Source organism: Melanotaenia boesemani, chromosome 3 (genome assembly GCF_017639745.1).
Source record: "Melanotaenia boesemani isolate fMelBoe1 chromosome 3, fMelBoe1.pri, whole genome shotgun sequence".
In the NCBI taxonomy this organism is placed as follows: domain Eukaryota; kingdom Metazoa; phylum Chordata; class Actinopteri; order Atheriniformes; family Melanotaeniidae; genus Melanotaenia; species Melanotaenia boesemani.
Genome location: NC_055684.1, coordinates 18739711 through 18759958, shown reverse-complemented (window position 1 = coordinate 18759958; position 20248 = coordinate 18739711). Strand labels below are relative to the sequence as shown.

Sequence of the window (20248 nt, the reverse complement as noted above, 5' to 3'; positions counted from 1 at the left end):
CACTCCCTCCCTGGAAAGAGCAGTCCTGCATGCTGGCTCATAACAACTCAGCAGTTTATTTATAACATCCCCCAGTGAGTATGCTCATGAGAATATCTTATCATACAGACTGCACACACCTGTCCTGCAATACAGGACTATGCTGCTGTGTGACCTACCCGCTGGGCACGTACATTACGTTGCCCTGCATGCGCCTGTTCACTGCTCTTTACTGGAATATGTAGTTTGCACAAAAGCATGACAAGAGCACAAAGAATAGAAATAAAGAACTTCAAAGTAGCAAAGCGCTGAGATAAAGAAGGAAGTTCTTTCAAAAAGAGATGAACTTGCTAGATCATGACTATGAAAACCAAAAGTGGGTGCATAAAGAAAAGACCTGGGGCAAATGGGGAGAAGCCTTCAAGTTTTCTCAGCTGGGCCAGCAGTGGGGTGAAGTGAACTACGGGGGGATAAAAGGAAATGAGGGAGGGCTGAGCCAGGCTGTGTGACCTGGGCCTTTGTTGGCAGATGGTGGGAAGCACCACCTTGGCCTCTCACTCTGAATGCTAAGCAGTAGAGCTTTTGTCTGGCAAGTGAAGCAGCAGACGCATGCGTTGGGTGTTTCTCCGGCAAACAGGAGCAGACACAAACTGTGCACACCGTTTTACCCATGCTATTCCTGCACACGTATGAACGCATGTCACTGCCATACCTCTCTAAACCCTCCGCGCATTTCAAGACTCCATAAACACACACACACACACACCAACATTCCCCAAGTGGGAATTCCCATACACCAGGAATCCAGGCCAGACGCAGAGTAACATGCTCCCACACTCCTGACCTCAGAGGCCAAGAGAGAGCAAGAGGTCAGATGAGTAGTAACACTCAGAGGGCACATTTTCCTAGACATATGATAATTAAATACAGTGCAGTTTAGGGATGTGCTTAATAAAACAGAGTGCGAAGACCAACATGGAGTTCACACAAGTTACAAATAAGCCTGAGGACAAAATGGTTTATTTTTATTGCAGTTTTGAAAATTTGATGTTTACTTTGTTTATTCTTACTCTTAACTCCCAGTACAGATTTTATTGTTTAATGCAAGAGTAAATTATACTTTATTACCCAGATTAAATAAAATCTAAGTACAATTAACAGCAACATGAACATAATTTAATCCATGAAAGTAGGATTCATTTATTGTTTGGCCTTTGCAATAGGGAAAATTAACAAAAATGTGTATTTTAAGTATACTTACTTATACTTTTAAGTATACTTTACATACCCTGTTAAAAAAGGAAGGAAGGAAACAAATAAACAATGTCACCACCTGGATTCAACTAAGCAGATGATCTTTGGCTGCTTCATGACAGGTCCAAGTTCAGCAACCTGACGTCTAAAAAAATTGTTCAGTCAACGACCTGAATACACTGAATGACCGGGTCTTCCCATTAATTGATTTCTCTTCCATGATGGCACGGCAGTAGTTCAAGAAAAACTGTTTTTGGGATGCAATGTAGAAAACTGTAGAAAAAAGACTGGAGCAGCCCAATTCTTCCATCATTAATACAAGATCTTAGCGAAAACCAATGACACTGGACAGAAACTGTTATTGTAACATTACATAAACTTATTAAAAGTATGTCACAACAAAAAATGTGTGCTCAAATCAAAGCTAAAGATGGTCCCATAAAACATCAGTGTGACTTTTTTTTTTTAGCCAGGTATGTCTTCAATCCTGATTTTAGTAAATGAACAATTAATCAGCCAACTAACTGAGCTGTATGGCTTCCTGAAGAAGCTAAACCAATTTGGTTTTAAAGTCGGCAAAAGTGTAACATTTAGGGCTGGGTTTAAAAAAAAAAAAATCGATTTATCGATTTGAATTGATTCAATTGAAATAAATCCAATACTGATTCATAAAACTTGGATGTTGATTTTTTTATGTCATTTCTGGTAACCTGCCTCTTATCTTGCGTGACTTACCGATGCTCGGCGAGATCTTAGCATATATACACACAACTGGTTTCCTGTGACGTCCCCGTACAAAAATCAGCTTCTCTTGCTAAGACGATGTCACATTCAGATGTTTTCATTCACTGGTGTGGATTACATTTACCTGTAAAGTGTTTAGCAGCATATTACTGCTCACATTAGCAGCTACTGCGGACGAGCGCCGCCACAACATGCGTGGTGATGTCACCATGTACGTATGTACTTTGAAATAAATCCAACATGGTCATTTACAGTCACATTTCCTCCAAAACAGGTTTACATCTTATCATTTTATCAAAAAGTAAACGGTCTGATGCTTTTTATCTGATTTAAATGACGGCATGTCATAGCTGCTTTCTGTGTCCACGGCAGTCAGCACACACACACACACAGGTTTCCATCAGAGGACAGAGTGCACACGTCAGAAAACACGTCAACCAGCTGAAAATCTGACAAAAATATAAGAGTTTTCTAAATTCTCTCAGGCAGGTGAAAATGGAAGCATTTTGCTCCAGTGGTATTTCCCCTGCTCGGGTGTTACAACGATGTCACAGCTGAACAAGCTCAATCTACCGTCATTGAAGGAATTTGAGTCATATTACAGATTTAAATGGATCCAATATTCTTTGTAGGGTTTATTAATATCAACATGTTATCTGAGATCTGAACTTTAATAATACCTAGAGCGACTCCACTGAATGAAACGGTTTCATCGGCGCATTTAAAAAGTTTTGCTTTTTTCCTTCCTGAGTGTTTTTAATCACGGCATTTCTGGCTGTGAATCTAGGGAAACACTGTATTGTTGTGGTACTTCAAAAATTAATGTAGATGTGTCAGATCAGATTATTACAGTAATCAGATTACTTCCAAATAACTGATTTTGATTGTAAAGTAAATGCACTCTGTGGTTTTTTTTTTAAAAAAAGTATTTGTCTGAGAATGTCTTTAATATTAAAGAAAAATAGGTGGTGTTACACAATTAGCTATAAATGAATCAAAATAGAATCAAATTTAATGGAATGGAAATAAGCTGTTGTGAACTGAATCGATTCAGGAAATTAGTGACGATACCCAGTCCTAATAACATTTCTTTTTTTATGTATTCCTATAACCTAAACAACCATTAGTATGTCCAAAGGGTGCAGGTTTGGATTCAAACAGAATGAACTTCCTATTATGGAAGTTAAAGTGGGTTAGGAAAATTTAATCATTTCAAAAGCTTTGAGTCAAAAGTGAACATTGAACTACAGAAAACGTTTGGTTTAATTATCAAACTCAGGGATGTTTTAAATACATTATATTAAACTGCATGAAAGAGGGGGCTTAATACTGGCATCTGTTATAACCTGCTTTTCACTGTCCCTTTATAGATGTCAGAAACACAGGGGCTACGACCATGGATGGCAAGAAATCGGGGTGAGGCATCACAACCCAAAGCTAAACCACAACAGAAGCTGTCAGGTCACCAATACATCTCTTTGCTAATAGCAAGCAGGAGACATCAAGCTAATCCTTTCCCTCACACTACTGATACCATGCTCTAAATAAAACAGGAGGTGACACAACTATGGTGACTTCACTCCACTAAAGGCAGGCTAGAGTAATACTAGGCCAACCCTAAGTACACTCAAATGTAAAGATATACTTTGAGGGACTGACAGCACAAGCCGATGATAATTTATTAGGTCAAAATTATACCTGTTATTCTACATGTATCCCTTATTCGTTCCAACTGTGCCTAGCGTGTTAAACCTAAAGACATATTTCTAGTCGCGCACATCAAACAAAAAACAATGTTAGTGAACAATAAAAACGTTCGCCAGCAAATAATATTTCAAAAAACCAAATAACAAATAACAATCACACTAAATGTAAAAATGTACTGTGTTATTAAGAGTTCAGGCCTATCAGGGTGCACTTTATCATGTCACCTCCTCGAAAGCTAATGCTGGTTGAAATGTCAAAGAATGTGCGATCTCCTAAGGCTAGGTCTGGTACTAGTCAACCTTTGCTCACTTGCATTAAACAACTACAGTTCATGTTTAAAATTTATTAAGCTCCTTTACTCTACGACGCTAACAGTGACCTGTGCACTTGCTAGCCATAGATGCTAATATTAGTTTAGCTTTAGCTGCAACAGTGTTTTAACTCGGCTAAAGCATCTTGCTAATCAACAATCAGCACTGAACAAAGCCGGTAACCGGTGTGGACAGCCCGATAGCTTGCCAGTGATGGAGCTTTCCCATACCAAATATACCACCTTATTTATAATTTACATGACATAACAGTGTAACGACAGATATATTTAATAACAACGTGTAAGTAAATGTGATGTGTAGCTTCAAATGACCAAAAAAATAACCTGACATCAGTTAGCTTAGACAACCGGCTTGATTAGCTAACGTTAGCACACTTAGCTAGCTAATTGTACCCTCCCCTCCCAGCTCCCTCCAAACGAACCCATCATCCCCACATCCAACCTCTATTTTCTTTCACCAATACAGCTGCATTGTGGGTTGCTGTCATAAGAAAGAGTTAAATGCATATAACCAAATGCAATTTCTGTTACCCATGTGAAAGGATACTGAGGTGGTGGTACAGCGCCAGGCTGAGGAGCTGTTGGGGCTCCCGGCGGCAGAGACACGGAGGTCAGGGTAGCCCGCAGTTGGCTTGAAGGAGAGGGGCCACTTCCAGGTCCGCTGACTGCGACAGTGGCGGGTTTAGGGACCACTTTCGGTGGCAAACTCATCGCAAAAAAATTAACAAATAAAAACAATACCTTAATAAATACGGATACAAACAACGCTTAGCTTGCATTCATAGAGCTAGGATAGCAGATTCTTGAAGCAGGCCCCAAATCCCTTTAACGAACTGGGATAACGAAGCTCGAATAGCAACACAAACGTCTTTTTTCATGGAAAGTCGCTGTTCGGATCAGCGGTGCTATTCATGGGGACGGTGGGAGGTTTAGCCTCCCTCGCCCGTCCGGAACCGCTGCGGATCCGGCTCGGTTCGTTTCTTTCAAACGAAATAATCGCCGCGATCTTCGACCTCCCTTGGCGATCTACCTTTTCTTCTCGGCAATTATGTTTTCTATCATTTTTTTCTCACAGAGATGAGAGACTTCGCCAACATGGCGTTGCGGCCGCTTTCAGCAGTCCAGGCAGGACAGATGATTCGGCAATTCTCGGGCAGTTACGGAAGCGCTCGGCTAATCAACGAACGTTCAATGAAACACAGGTACAGCGTGCCACACGTACCAAAATGTGCACGGCAAGATTTTTTTTTCTTTTCGATTTCAAGTCATCATTTGAGTTACTACGATTTAAATCGAGAATATGGTAATATTTAATTTTGACTGCTACATTATGAAAATAAAATAACATAAAATTAGTTGTTTGTTTTATGTAATTTAATAAACAAATTAATAAATGAATGAATAATAAATATTATACCTTATGATCATAGACTATACAGTCATTTTCTCAGCCATTGGCACAGCACAGTAGGCAATCTGAGGTTCAGTAGAAGTTAACATAAGCGTGTGTCACCACCACCATCTACCGTTCAGAGAGTAGCTTCACATCTGCTAATTCACACATTTTTCCAATTGGGTTACAGTAATTAGATAAGTAATAAAATCTGAGACGCTGGTTATTCTAAATCTAGTCTGATGTGTTTGTTTGTGTTGAAATGACTTAGAACAATTGAATAAACCATTAAACAGACGAATATGTTTTGAAATGGATTTTACTATACAAAATAACTTTACTTTTACATGTAAAGCCAGGTATGGCACATCATGACTTACCTTATGCTTATTTTCTGAATGATGACACAGTTTGACAAAATTTTATCATTTTTTTTTTTTTTTTTTTTTAAAGTGGTTCAAAGACAAAAATGTGGGATTAAAACAGATGATCAAACAGGTCTCCAGGTCCCTGCCTTACTGCTTTATAAAAATATAACTATAAATAAAATACAATAAATCATAGTAGATCCAAGCACAGTTGAAAGTAACAATAAAAAAGAAGCAACACTTTGCTTATTTATCATATGATGAACAAGCAGTTTGCAAAATTTTAGCAATCCCCTCTTCTTTTCAGACTTTCAGTTGGATTTCCAGTGTTGAAAAACCACATTCATAAGTACATGTAACTTAGGATCTTGATAGATTTTGCTTCCTAAACCGACAATTTTTGTGGAAAAGCACTGAAGATTGCAATCCTCCACACAATGCAGGCACATTCTGTCCTGATAAGAAGCCTGATAAGCATTAAGTGGCAAAGGTATTAAGGGTTTCAGTGGTTCTTGCATTTCCGTCCAGAGAGACTTTGTCATTCTTATGCCGTTTCTCCCAATGTTCATTTCACTCCCCGCTGAAAATCAATGAGCAAAGATGTTTCACCAAAGCTCACACTTATGTTTAGGGTTCATGGGGGCATCCACTTTGCAGCCAAAGTGCTTTGAGAATTCATGTGAATTGGAGATGGTGCCAATGACTCGAAATCTTGATGGACTGTGAGGATCTGTGATTACTCCCTCGTGTGAGCTCTCCGGTGTCCTGACAGAGCACCATACCTGCAACAGAAAAAAACGACACAATAATAGTCAGTTTTCCTCCATATTTACCACATCAATGAAGAAAAGAGTCTGAAAACTGGGCTCACTTTTTAATCAGAACTTTTATATATATATATATATATATAAATAATAAATGACTGGAGGTTGGGCAAGGATATCAAAGGGTCACAGGTCCTTTGCTATATGTTGTCATATCATAGCAGACAAAAATTATTAGTGCACGTTCACTATTTTCATATCTCAAAGTACATCTGCAGGCGAGCTTATTAAAACTGAACTCAAGCCCCAGCTTGTTGCAACTGTGTGTTGTTGAGGAAAGTGTTTTAAAAATTCCTGCCAAAACATTCATGCTTTACTTATTTTGTTGTGATACTTAACCCTGAATCTCTCTTGTTCTTAACAACAGTTTCATAGCATTGCCAATTATCCACCAAGATTTTATCTCTGTGTGCATGCTTTTACACTTCAGTGTACAAACATAACCTGTTGACAACTTCTTCAGAACCAATCTGGTATGAAACTTGGCTAGGTGTTATACTGAAACTTGAAGCCTACAGCCCACACAGACTAAAAGTGGGCTTGTTGTATAAGTGAGAAAGATCTTGTGTCCTGCACTTTAATAAAAAATGAGTAAAGCGCATACTTAGATAATGAGCAGATATAATTTGATGGAATAAAAATGGTTATTATTCCAAAATTTTTACTTTCATATCTTAAAGCACATCTGAAGGCGACATAGTTTTTGGTGTGGACAAGTATTTAGACAGTTCAGTCAAGTCAGGGGATAGAATATACTTTAAATACAAACCTGGGCAAACCCCACAAAAAACAACTGATGGTTCGTCATTCCCAGGGCAGGCAGTGTAGCTTCCTCACCGTTCTGTTTGATCCAATTCACATAAGCCTTCAAAGCAACAAATGATCATGTTACACAGATGCTATCAATGTTATTTCCACATAGACACCCACACAGCTATTCAAAACCTAAGAGAAGAAGAGATCAGGTTTAAGATGGTGTTATTTTGTTGAGGAAAATGTATTATTCAATGCTGGGTCCCTTTTAGTTCCATATTTCTTGCTCATCTGCTTCATAGCTTCTGACCTTTCATTACACGGAAAGAATGTGTGCATAGAAGGAAGTAACCAGAGGCTGACAAGGCCACTCATAACCACCTGTTACATATCCAAGCTTCACTGTAAACTAGACAACCTACTTTTTCCAATACAGATTAATGGACATGACCCACAACAGCCACAATAAACTAACACAGGAGATTAATCCCAGGGTAATGTTACAGTTATCTGACCTTATTAAACAGAGAATCTGACTAAAATATAGCAAATGTCCACATTTTCCATACTAATGCAAACCTGAACCAGATTTTTGTCGTTGCACTTTTGTTGCAATGACAAATGAAGTTCTATTCTATTCTAGTTTTTCAGTGTAGCTTGTTAGTAGAACATTTTTTTCTCCAAGTTATGAAAGTGAAATAGAAGGCAAATGACACTTCCTGTCTGACATCAGACCTTGTAAGCAGCCTTTAGTCCACCATTGTCAGCAATGTTTTCTCCCAGTGTGTGTCTTCCATTCAGAGGCTCCTGGTTGATGCTGTAATTGCCATACTGCTCCACCATGCACTGGGCCTGCTGCTTGAAGGCCTCCACAGAGGAGTTTTTCCACCAGGGGCGCAAGTTTCCGTCCTTGTCGTATTCCCTCCCTTTGAATGAAATATTACAGATTAGTCTGCCAACTTATGCTTCCATTAACTCTTTATTCAAAAATTCAAAAGTAAAAATTTATTATTTTTTCTTACTAAACTATAAATAACCTTAGAGATTTCAGTTTATTTACCAACCTTGGTCATCAAAAGCATGAGTGAGTTCATGGCCCATGACCACGCCAATGCCACCAAAGTTAAGAGCTCTGAAAAAAACATATGCATTTTACAATATATAAGTATATCTGCAAAAAATCTGCTAAGAACAGCTTTTTATAACAGCTAGGAAATTTGTTAAAGCAATTTTTTAAATTTATTTTCAGATATTCATCAAGCTGGTAACCTTCTAACAATCGTATGAAAAAGACAGGCTGAAGCTAAAAAGTTTTTAATTAAAGTGTCATTAGTTTAACTGTATAAAAGCCAAAGTGTGACTTTACTAAAGTGATTAATATCTATATAAGCAATAACCTTCCTATTTTTCTACTTCTGAATCTCTGCTCATATCTCTAAACTCTTCAAAAATTCAAACTGAATGAATAAAAGACATATCCACCTCAGAGGTATAAATTAAATATAATAAGTCTGTACACCATATGACTCCTCTCTTGACTGGTTCAAAAGAAGCTGTGAAATGAAATTTCTCTGGATATTGTCAGGCATTTTTCAGTGTACTGTGTTTTTTAATGTAATTTTCTCAGTGATTCTGCTATTTATCCAAAAATAAATGTTAATTCTGGTGCACAACACAACTGGAGTTTGCTGAAGTCAGCTAAAATTCACTTAACGTGGAACACATACTTAGGCCAAGATCGACTATAAAACGGAGCTTGAAGGATTCCTGCTGGAAGAACCATCTCGTTCTTGGTTGGGTTGTAATACGCATTTACAGTTGGAGGGGTCATGCTCCACCTGAAAGAAAAAAAAAAAAAAAAAAAAAACAAGGAGCAGAGAATCAAAATGTCTTGCTAACTTCAAGGTCACTACAAAATGAGAACACTGATTAGCTACACAACTTGCACACACCAGGCTGACTACAGATCAGCTTGGAGGGCATGGGAATGCTCATCTAACCCCATCCCCCACTGCCTAATTAGCGACAAGGATCAGTTCAGTGGAGAGAAGCTGGTTGCCTGGGAACGTTTGTGGATGGCAGAAGATTCCGCTGAGTCAGTGCAATGGGAATGTGTTCCTATCGAAGCATGCCATCTAATCTGAGAGAAGAGGCAGCGAGGAGCAACTCACTGGTTTCTGTTGGGGGTTTTCCTCAGCTGGTCTGCAGTCACTCTGGCTGAGAAGTTGTAGTACTGCATGACATTCTGGAAGTAAAGTTCTGACACCACCACAAACTAAAAGAGAGACAACCAAAAGCAATGAGAAAGTTCACTGTTTGAGCGAGGCAAATGAAACTATGTGTTAAATAAACAACAGCAGTCCCTTATTTACCTACATCATTAAACACTTTGTCCAGTTTTGTGGCATTCATGATAAATTCTGGATAGCCAACCATGTTGTATATAGCATCTGCCTGTGAAAGGTGGAAAGAGGTAAAAACTGTAAAAGATAAAATTTCACACCAGGTGGCAGTGCTGTCTTTCACTGCTGCTTCCAGCAATAAAAACTGTTTTTATAACTGTCTGTGGAGCATTAGTAGGAGGATTTAACAGGGAAAAACATGCAACATTTTTTTAACCCACCTTTTCTTTTGCTGCTTTTTTGGTTTCTGAGTCCATCCAGCTCACGTACTTTAAACTATCCTCAAATGCCCATTTAATTTCTCCAACCATCTCCTCAGCCTGGAGCACAGAAGGGATAAGTTAAAATCAAATCATCTCACACAACAAGAAAAGTTTTTGTGTGGGAAGGATCTTGAGACACTCACAATGGCTTTGCTGTCCTCAGCAAAGGTGGCTTTGACAAACATGGCGCCAAGAGCGAAACCCAGGGCGCTGTCTGTGTCGCTGACACACAATTTCCAACGTGGAGTACAGCTCTACAAAAACAACACACCACAACTCCTTGAGAAAAGGTTGTAATATTAATTTACTGTTACATTGCAGTAGGACGTATGTTTTCAAGTGTGTTGGGTTATGTTCAAAGTATTTCTTCTTGTTTCAAGTGGCCACTTCCCACATTTGATAGATGTAGTGAGACTAAACCAGATAAATGTGAAGTGTTCTTAGCTTTGGGCTACTTGTGTGGCTGAAGAGAACAGCCGTGAAACTATAGCATGCAAAGGAAGATGTTCCTAAAAAGTCTGCTCTTTGCACTAACAGACAATTGTGACATGTGTCATCCTGCTCTGTATACAATGTGTGCAAGTAAAACTAGAACAGATGGATTTCTTTCTAAAGTAAAGAGCAGCTATGGATTCAATTCCTTCTGGAGGGGTGTTACTTGTTTTCCTTTACAAAATGTATTTTTAAGAAGCCAGTTCGATACTGTATCAGCACAATCTTTTCCTGGCAGGACTTTTAGATATCTGCTGCTTCCTCAGATTGTCGGTGGTACATACTGTGGAATGGTTTAGTTTTCCATGATTTTTAGTCCTTCTTCTCCTTATCCTCATTGGGTTTGTGAGTATTCACTTAGCAGTTCATTACTGGGGGGAATCTTTCTCATTTACTCCTAGATAATAGTTTTGATGCATACTTTTCTTCGTCCTCTTTCTGTTTGCTCTCAGGCTTTCAGTGAATATATGGTTTCTTTCAATAAACTAGAGACAACACATTCTATCTATGAAACCGGATATTATGCATTAGACAGACTCTCATGTAAATTTATAGCTTGTCTACAGTCAGAACTGAAGTGGCTTAAGTGAGCCAATTTGAACACAAAGTGGAAATGAAAAGCATAAGGCAGGGGTTTCAAGAGTCATATTCTTGTTCGCAAAGGAGACTTTTACACAGTCCTGAGCTATTGTTCAGTCCTGTCCTTAGTAAAGTAGGTTATAAAGTATATCTAATAATGTTTAAAAAAGAAAAGTTATTTCTCTAGATACAGAGATTTTCTAATATTTACTGAATCCATCATTTAATGAACATATACACTAACAACAGATAAAAAACAGGCCCTGTATGAAAAATGCAAAAATCAGGCAAGAGGAAGGACAAATGGAGCTGCAAGTGTAAGTATGTAAAAAGGAACAAGGTCATAGGAAATGAGGAGAGTTCTAAGCAAGCAGAGCTGTACAATCTACTAGACACACACCTAGAGAGTCACAGCTGCACTCAAACATAAAACAGAGACACAGAGACACACAAAGAAACTTCTGGTTTGTTATTACAGCTTGACCCCAGTGGAAACAAGACAGTGGGAACAGGATCTTGCTTAGATAAGAGCTGGGGTCACTGGAGCCCTCGTAGTTAAACAATTATTCACTATGAAGGAAGTACGACTGGCTGAAGTGTCATTCACACATGCATTTATGTTTGCATGTCTTTATTTAAAACTTTATCTGCAGTTGCTATATCTCAAGGATAAATTCTGCTTCTCTGCATTTATCTGCGCTCAGTGAAAATGAACACTGTGCCAAACACAAGAACACAGGGTCAAGAGAAGAGCTCTCTTAACTCAGCTGTTTGGTTGTGGGCCAGATCCACTGCTAGCATGCATCCTACTCCCAAAAAAAACAAAAACAAAAAACAAACAAACAAAAAAAAAAAACAAAGAAAATCCCACACATACTTTGCCCATTGGGATAATTTAATGTTTCCTGGTTATTCTCATTTTCTGTTTGCCTTGTAACAATTTATTGAATATTTATTTGCAGAACAGCTATATAGGGGCAGATTTACTATTGTTTTGCACCCCACATTAACTCTGTCATGCTACACCTGTTGAACCTATACCATATGCAATCATTTTTAGTTTAGTTTGTTTGTTTCCTTTTAATAGATACATCATAATTAATGTAGCTGATGTGGAATTTTCCAAATTTGCAAAAGTACTGTCCCCAATGAAGAAGAAGATAACATAACTGAACAATGAGGAGGCTGTGTAGACTGACAGGTTTACATCTACATGCCTTCATTTTGTGAGTAATAACTGTTTACAATGTCCCAGAGGTGAATAATAGACTAAGGTGATTGATGGCAGTTAGGGAAGACTAAAAGGTTTTCCATATAAGAATTATTTGATGAAATGAAAAGCCCTAATGACTATTCCTCACTTATCTACTGTCCAATCTTGAACCATAAAAAGACAACAGTCTAAGATAAATAAAAACATCTTTAACAATTTAAATTAATTGTAAAATGCTTATATGGTCTTTGTGGTAACATAAAAAACATGTTGCACCTGTGATTTTAGCAAATTACAGTTTCCTGATCATCAGCAGCTCTGTTTGTTCACACCACTGTCCTAGTCCTGGTAAACCTCTTTGGTCAATAATGAAATCAGCTTGTTTTGACTGTGTTTGCAGATCATTACAGTTTACAGATGTCTCCCCCACAACTGAGAACTTCTATAGGTATAATTTACAACTTGTGGTAACATGCTAATTTGCCTTGTTTAGTAAATCTGGTCCTCAGATACTTATATGCAGTTCAGAGACATGATAAAAAATAGACTGTATGGATAAAAAAAACCTGCAATCCAGTCAAACTTGTTGGTTATATTTCTGATTTCTTCCCCTTCTATCTCCTTAATTCTAACTCTATATCCAGATCTATTTGCATTGTGCTGATCAGTGTCCATTTCTTACCTTTTTGGTTCCATACATGACCTCAAGGAAGCGTTGCTCTGCATCCTGGAACGTTTGGTCTAAAACAGAAACCATCTTTCTAACCACCTTCATTATCATGTAGTTGTTGAGTAGGCTGCAAATAAAAAACACGAGACTCATTTGTAATCTTATCAGTACTGACTGAATCAATATGATTGTGCCTTTCATTAAGATTCGTACTCACATATTTGATGCAAACAGTGTAAAGCATGTAAAGTTTATTAGGATATTTACATAGTTGCAGTATTGTAGCAGCATGCAACCTGTCTTTGAAACATTACTGAAAAACTACTTCAAATGACTGAGTATCTCACCTTTTATTTGTTTTAGCAATGAGGTCAGAAACTTTCTGGAGGTATTCTTTGGCGTAAACAACCACAGGCTCTGATTCGTTAAGTGGCACAGGCTCAAACACTTCTGTGAGATACGGCATCCAGTCCACTGCAGGAGCCAAATCCTGCAACAGCAAAAGATTAAACTTTACAAAAATAAACATTTCAAGTTTCACATCTTAAAGATTTATATTCATGTTGGCATTCTTTTTTTTAGCATTTTCACTTTATCACTTTCTTTACTACAACAATATACCCATCATGCTTTAGAGGAAGCTTTTTAAAATATTGTATATGGTTTTAGTTGACAACACATCAGGTGACACTCACTTTTAGGTCCTTGGCTTCTATCTTATGATAAATAAGCTCCTCATCTCTTCTCTCCTCCTGAGGGACTGTGATGTTGGCCAGGGTGGTTTCAAAGTCTACAATCTCTTCCATCAGCGTCCGAGACGTCTCTTCTGAGCCACCCAGGAGAACCCCTAACTCCACGAGGAAGTTAAGGTATGCGGTGAGATACTGCAAAGGCCATGTGAACAGCACAGCAGTACAATGAGTTTGAGGTGGAGTGGCTGTGAAGACGTGTGTGTGGATGTGATTAAATTAAATTAGGAAAGTAATCCCAAAGTATGCAACTACTGGCTACTACATAGAGCTTATCCCCTAAAGCTGAAACATATATTTATTATTTCTGGGCTCACTTTGCTGACATGCTTGGTGCCTTTGGGTATGTTTACACTCTAACTGAAATGAAAATACTTTTTGCACATTTTCAGGTTAACTAATGAAAAATAACTTTACTGCTATAAATGACCTGCTCGCAATACCTTTTCATTTGCTGTTTTGTTGAGGTAGTAATCCCGTGATGGTAATCCCAGGCTTGACTGATCCACCTACAGCCAAAAGAAACATCCTATGACTTTCTGTACAATCTCCACTTCAGCACTCACAAACAACATTTTGTTTTTCTTCCTGTGCTGCCAGCATAGAGGGTAAAAGCAGAGATCTTCTCAAAGATCATATCACTGCAATTCGTTACTGTCTCATGACACCCCGCAAAGCAATGAAAAAGTGCCTCATGAGATTTAAATATATAGTATTATTATTATTTTTATAAAATTCTTTATACCTGAATGACATTACTGTTGGAGTTCTTGGAGTCTGTGCTAACAAACACAGTGAAGAAAGGCGACGTGTGTAAGCTGGCTGACACTGTTCGTAGAACTTCTTGGAAATTGTCCTTGTCCCAGGGTTCAGTCAGAGCCCATCCTCCTATCTGAAAAAGAAAGAGGAAAAGCAGACATTTAATGAAGCATGGAAATGAGTTCCTCGACTGAAAATGAGGAAATGAGATGATGAATTTGTTTAATGTGTAACTGCTTGTAAAGAACCACACCTGGCTGATTAGCTGCTGAAGAGGCTTTGCTCCCAATTCCTCAATTTTGGACTCATTCATGCAAGCCTGATAATATCGCTGGGCCTTTTCCTCCGCTTCACTCAAACCTTTCATCGTTGTATTCTCTGCCCAAGTAAAGATGTTAGATAAGTTATGTCAACAAAAAAGAAGTTGGCTTCCACTGCCTTGGAAAATGTGCTGGAAAAGACACCATGCATGTCTGCCCAGACAAAAGGCAGCTAAGGACTTTAAGCTGTATTTAAATTAAGCATTCACCTAATAAATGCTTCATTACAAGCATGTTGTGCTCCCACAGGTTGCTGAAAGGACCCCAGCGGGACTTTCCCTCAGGGAGGGGGTTGTTCTTCACCCAGCCTCCACAAGCAAAATTGTAGAAGTCATGGCAGGGGTCAACGGATCTGTCCAGGGCTCCCATGACTGCGCTGGCCATGGTAATGCATGGCTCTGTGAGGCACAAGCCGGGGTGAGCTGAAAGAAAAAGATATAGTGAAAAATCCCATTAAATTCTTAGATGTTTCTCTTTCAGCTGTAACAGTTAGTGAGAAAGACAACCAGAGTGGAGAGGTTGAAAATATTTCCTGGTAAGACAAATATGCATGAGGGTTTTCTGAGCATCTGGAAACTATCATTTTGTAAGCCAAGATACACAACCTGGAGGGAATACTTGTTCCTGTAAAAAAAAACAAAACGAAAAATAGTTGCCAGGGGGCAAGTTAACTATCACCAACTGATTATGTGATTGTCTAATTAATAGGAAGACAATTAGCACACGAGGAAGACAGACTGTAGATGGCATCAATTAATTGTTTTGTGATTGACAAAAACAAGAAATCACTTTGCATTTACAGCATATGACTGGCTGTTAAATATGTTTTTCCCCACAAATCTATGTGTGTGTTAAACTTTCTTAAATAACATCAAGAGGAAGCTGCTGAAGTAGTGATAAAGCATGTTACTTTTTTAAGTCTAAACATGAAGCACGTTAAAATAACACAACATGAGAAAACTTTCAGTGTTTAGAAATGTGAAAGTATTACTCATTACACGAAAGAAAAACAGGTCCAATACTAACAGTTGACCTTCACCGTCTGTCCATATAAGGTATAAGACAGACACAGAGACAAGGTTATGAGCGGTGAGGAGGTTAATATTTCCCAGAGGAGATTTCATCCTTGTTCCTTTTATTATTTCAAAGTGTGATCTGACATGCGATGCAGAATGGGAGGAAGTGGTATTCTGTTTCCCATGGTAAAATTGAGGAAACAAACTCTGATGAGAAGCAGCCAGGATATGATAGTAAATCCACAAGCCTTTTTCCATAATGAACAAACTCAAGGGAGAGATTAAGGTCTGTTTTTAAAAAGATGGTGTGGCTTCAGCTAAAAGCTGAATGAACAATATATATTATATAAGAATGCATAGCATTATTTGTCATTTTGATAAACATGAAGTTAGGCTGTAATGCTGTAAGTCAGTTTAAATTAAAAAAAACTTTCCCTTTTTTACTGGCTTGTCTTCTGTAACATACTACAAAGAGTATTGGTTCAGATTTGCATTTAAAGAATAGTTTTGTGGGAGTAGAGGGACAGATGAAGGAATATTTCTGTCCATGTCTGTCAGGGTAAATGTGTGGCTGAAAGAATACACAATGACTTTTTAAGCACATAACCCCTAATAAAATTGTAAATTGGAGTTTTTACATTTCAGCTTTGATTAAACAAAGCTAAAGAGAAAAAAATATGGCGATTTCTTAGCTTCAGAGATGCTTATAGGAGGATTTTGTTTTTACATGTTTCTCATTCTTTCCAACATTGAACTGGAAAGAATGAGAAACTAATTAACTTCAAATAAAATGGACAGACATTAGGGTGAAACAGATTGGAGTCTTTTAAGCATTGAATGTAAAAAAAAAAAAAAAAAACCCTCGAACACACCTTGTTTATAGAAAACTCCGGCAGATATTAGTGATACAAAGAAGGCGACTGACAGGGCACAAACTAGGAACAGCAGCCTCCTCTCTCTCTCTGTTTTGTCTGACCAACATGTTGCACTCCGGCCCTGCAGAAGAGTCACCTGCCCACACAAAAACACAAAAAAGTACTTCAATTCATCAACCTGTTCAAAGACAACTGATAGAAAGTGTTTCAGCATAGCAGAATTTATATATTGTTCTCTGACTCATGAAGGGCATTTTCCTTTTGCCCCAGACATAATAATCCCACAAAACCATATTTATTCAAAAGGGATAATGTACATAAAAATGTAAATGGCTTGGCTAAAATGTCTGGTGGTTAGCTGTATCGAAAGCCTTCTTAAGGTCCAGGAACACTGCACCTACATCACCACTTTTATCTAGTTTTGATTTAGAGCTGTCTCTGTGGAGTGGTTGTTGTGGAAACCAAATTGCATTGGATGTAGAGGAGGTGTGGCCTAAGTTCAGGTACATCTGTCAGCTGCTCCACTTTCCATTCCTCAGCCACTTTGGACACCATAGCTAAGATGCTGATGGGTTTCTAGTTTGATACAGTTGTTTTATCACCAAGCTTGTAGACAGAGGTTACAACTGCTGCTTTCCACATGTTTGGGAAAGCACCATGTCTAATTGCAAGATTAATGAGAGGAGCAATTGGCTGAGTGAGAGTGTCATTGTGTAATTTAAAAAATGTGGTATCCACACCTTGGGCTAATTTTGCTTTTGAGTTCCTAAGGGATGTTATGATTTGTATCACTGTTGATGTAGATATTTCCTTTATCCTAAAAGTTATTGATTTTGCATCAATAGGGATGCATAGCTTAAAGCTTAGAGCCAACTCCTCAGCTGAGTTTAAAAAAATGTTTGCTATCATCTTGGATCAAAATCCTATTCCTTTTAGTTTAGTTACTGTTTTTCTCTGTTCATTATTCTTACCAATTAATTTGTCAAAATTTCTCCAAATCAGTTTTCCATTACCCTGTGCCTCATTAATAACTCTAATAAAAAAAATCAGCTGCTGTGTTGGTGCACTTTTAAATGATGGACCGTCATATTGAGCAAGCACAACAAACAGACCTAAAGCTACCCACTTACAGGTGCTGTAGTTTTGAAAAAAAATGCACAAAGCTTCAGAGAAAATTATCTTGAAAGAATTTGTAAGTAGAGAAAAAAGTCCATGGAGTGATTTAGGTTTTTAAAGCAAATCCTACACGAGTACAACCTCCTCCTCCTGAGTGCTGCTTTCTATAAATCTGTCCTGGGAATTTATTTCATACGGGACTGAATCAAAGAGCCACTAACAAACCCCTCAATTGGCACATTTACCCCTCTAGTATCCTGACTGTAAATAAATACAACTGTTTGGGCCTCAAATTCATGCGGTGGAAGTCAATTATGCCTAAAGTGTGTGATTAAGGATCAGATTTACAGCTATTAGTTTAGATGAGGCTCCAACATTAAAATTTAATGTGATGAAAGTAATTGCCAAAACCACAATGGCTTCCTAATCCAAGAAACTCACCACTGTAGGTTGATTTGGACCAGAACTACATTTCTACCAACACTTTAGTACTTTCTATCAGTAATGTCTAATAGTTTGTTAGAGTTACATTTATTCAGCCTGAAAACAACTAAAACATAGAAATCGAATTAATCCAAGCATTGCTTTAGATCTTACAATACAATTCTAGTCAAATAAAAAATCAGAATTAAGAATGAATTACAGATTTAAACAAACAGTATAAAGACATGAGCATGGAACAGATATTTTCCTCTTTAGATCATTTCTGTAATAATACATTCATCAATTACATGTGGATTTAGTAAAGAAAGAGCCACTGAATTCCTCTGTAAAAAGTATTTGAATATGTGCCTGCAAAGACAAAAGGGTCGCTTTGGGGAAAAAGGTGAAAGTGATGTGCTTCAACAAACCATAGCTTTAGAATAAATTTGGGGTCCTTTAATTGTGCAAGTTTCATACAAATATTCTGAAGTATTGACAACTCAGACATTGCTATTTTGACCACAACATGTACTTTGAAACATATACAATCTCAGAGTTTTCTTTATATAAAACGTTCTTCTTTTATGCATACATCGTCTCCAAACTACACATCATTAAACGTCTGTAGTAGTAGTAGTTATACTGATCACAAACCTCAAAGTGCATCTTGACGACTCGGTTTTGATAGGTTGGACTCGTGTAATACACAATAAATCACTTTACTGTCTCTTTATCGTACACTACTGGACCTAAATCACAAGTTTTGTTCTTTTCAAGCGACATTTGGAAAAATTTACTTTGAACCTTGACTTTTTTCTAAGGTCTCCATATATGGACATATTAATCCTTGTCTACAGTTAAATCATATCATATCAGACACCTTACAGTCCACAAATTATACACATCCATGCTGGAACTATTCATTTACAGGAGCAGTTTTTGATATTTAGCTGGACCTCTGATCCCATTCTCAAGTTGTAATGTTAATCTATGATATAGAACATTAGTGGAAGTTTTAAGATGCAAAGTTTGCACGGTGCATAACAATACAGTACTGACAGCATTCCATTAATGTATTTTCAACACAGGGTGTGTATCTACCTGCATGGGTGAAGACTGGTAGACATCATCACTGGTGGAGTCCACCAGATCTTCTTCATCCAGCGTGGCTCTCTTATATGTTGACATCTGAAAAGTCAAGTGAAGGAATGACTCTCTCAGTGCTTCCATGTTCCTTCTAGCCCCTACCTTCTCCTTGTAACTTGTGCAAGAGGGTAGTTTTTATGTGTGCTGACTATTCTCTAGCAGTCTCTGAAGCTTCAGAGCAGGATTGCCCTTTAAAATCCATCAGGTGGAATCTGTATTTTCTAGATAGTTATTTTATTCATACGCAAGCCTCACTTTAGAAAGAATACTCAGTCTTCTGCTTTGAAAGCACTTTGTTGCTCCTTTCAACCCTATCAACACCTCTCACAGCCCCCATGGCTTCAGGCTGTTAACACACAGGGGCAAACCTAACAAGTCCTACAAAAACCTCCTCCCGTAAGTTCTGGTGAAAAATCTCCTTGTTGGTTCTCTCTCTCCCTTTTTCTTCCTGGACTTCCTATTCAGCCCAGTTTATGCAAACACGGCACGAGAAGACGGAACTAGTGAAAAACAGGAAGGAGCTCTGACTTGAGCGATTTACACGACTGAGACTGAGTGTGCAGAAGTGATTGTGTGATACTATGCGTGTATGTGTGTGTGTGTCATTGTTGAAGCACATTCTCCAATGTGGTTTCACTTAGATTTGGGGAGGGGATCTCACAGTTGTAGTTCACACCCAGTGCCCTTTCTATAGGACACAATGCACTTAGGGGAGGAGCACAAAGCAAGGAGCGAGCAGAAAAAAAGGATCCCCCTCCTCCTACTACAAGTTTTGGAAGCTTTTTGTGGTAACTGTTACCTGATAGACATGACAAGTTCCTCTTCTGTTTCACCCTTCACCCAAAATGGTAATACTTTCCTAGAATATTGGT

General features: G+C 38.1%; 2 protein-coding genes across 11 annotated transcripts in view; both read right to left on the bottom strand.

Moving 5' to 3' along the window:
* Positions 1-5153, bottom strand: part of eif4g3a (eukaryotic translation initiation factor 4 gamma, 3a) — a 55603-nt gene extending 50450 nt beyond the window's left edge. For 9 of the 10 annotated variants that reach the window (XM_041981256.1, XM_041981257.1, XM_041981258.1 and 6 more), the window contains exon 1: positions 4563-5153. In XM_041981256.1, coding sequence (XP_041837190.1) covers positions 4563-4726 — 164 coding nt within the window. In that variant the 5' untranslated portion in view covers positions 4727-5153. Of the gene's footprint in view, positions 1-4546 lie in introns of all 10 variants that reach the window. The other variant, XM_041981262.1, reaches the window with a different exon arrangement.
* A 558-nt stretch (positions 5154-5711) lies between these two features.
* On the bottom strand, positions 5712-19917 carry ece1 (endothelin converting enzyme 1). The gene is made up of 18 exons (XM_041981267.1): positions 19332-19917; positions 16689-16827; positions 15010-15222; positions 14734-14858; positions 14467-14613; positions 14165-14230; positions 13668-13856; positions 13320-13462; positions 12985-13099; positions 10162-10272; positions 9977-10075; positions 9730-9807; positions 9525-9628; positions 9081-9191; positions 8418-8485; positions 8089-8279; positions 7370-7465; positions 5712-6558 (listed from the first exon to the last, which is right to left on the bottom strand). Exons 1-18 carry the CDS (start codon positions 19458-19460, stop codon positions 6382-6384), a joined length of 2301 nt encoding a protein of 766 aa, XP_041837201.1. The 5' UTR covers positions 19461-19917; the 3' UTR covers positions 5712-6381.
* Positions 19918-20248: the final 331 nt, after the last annotated feature.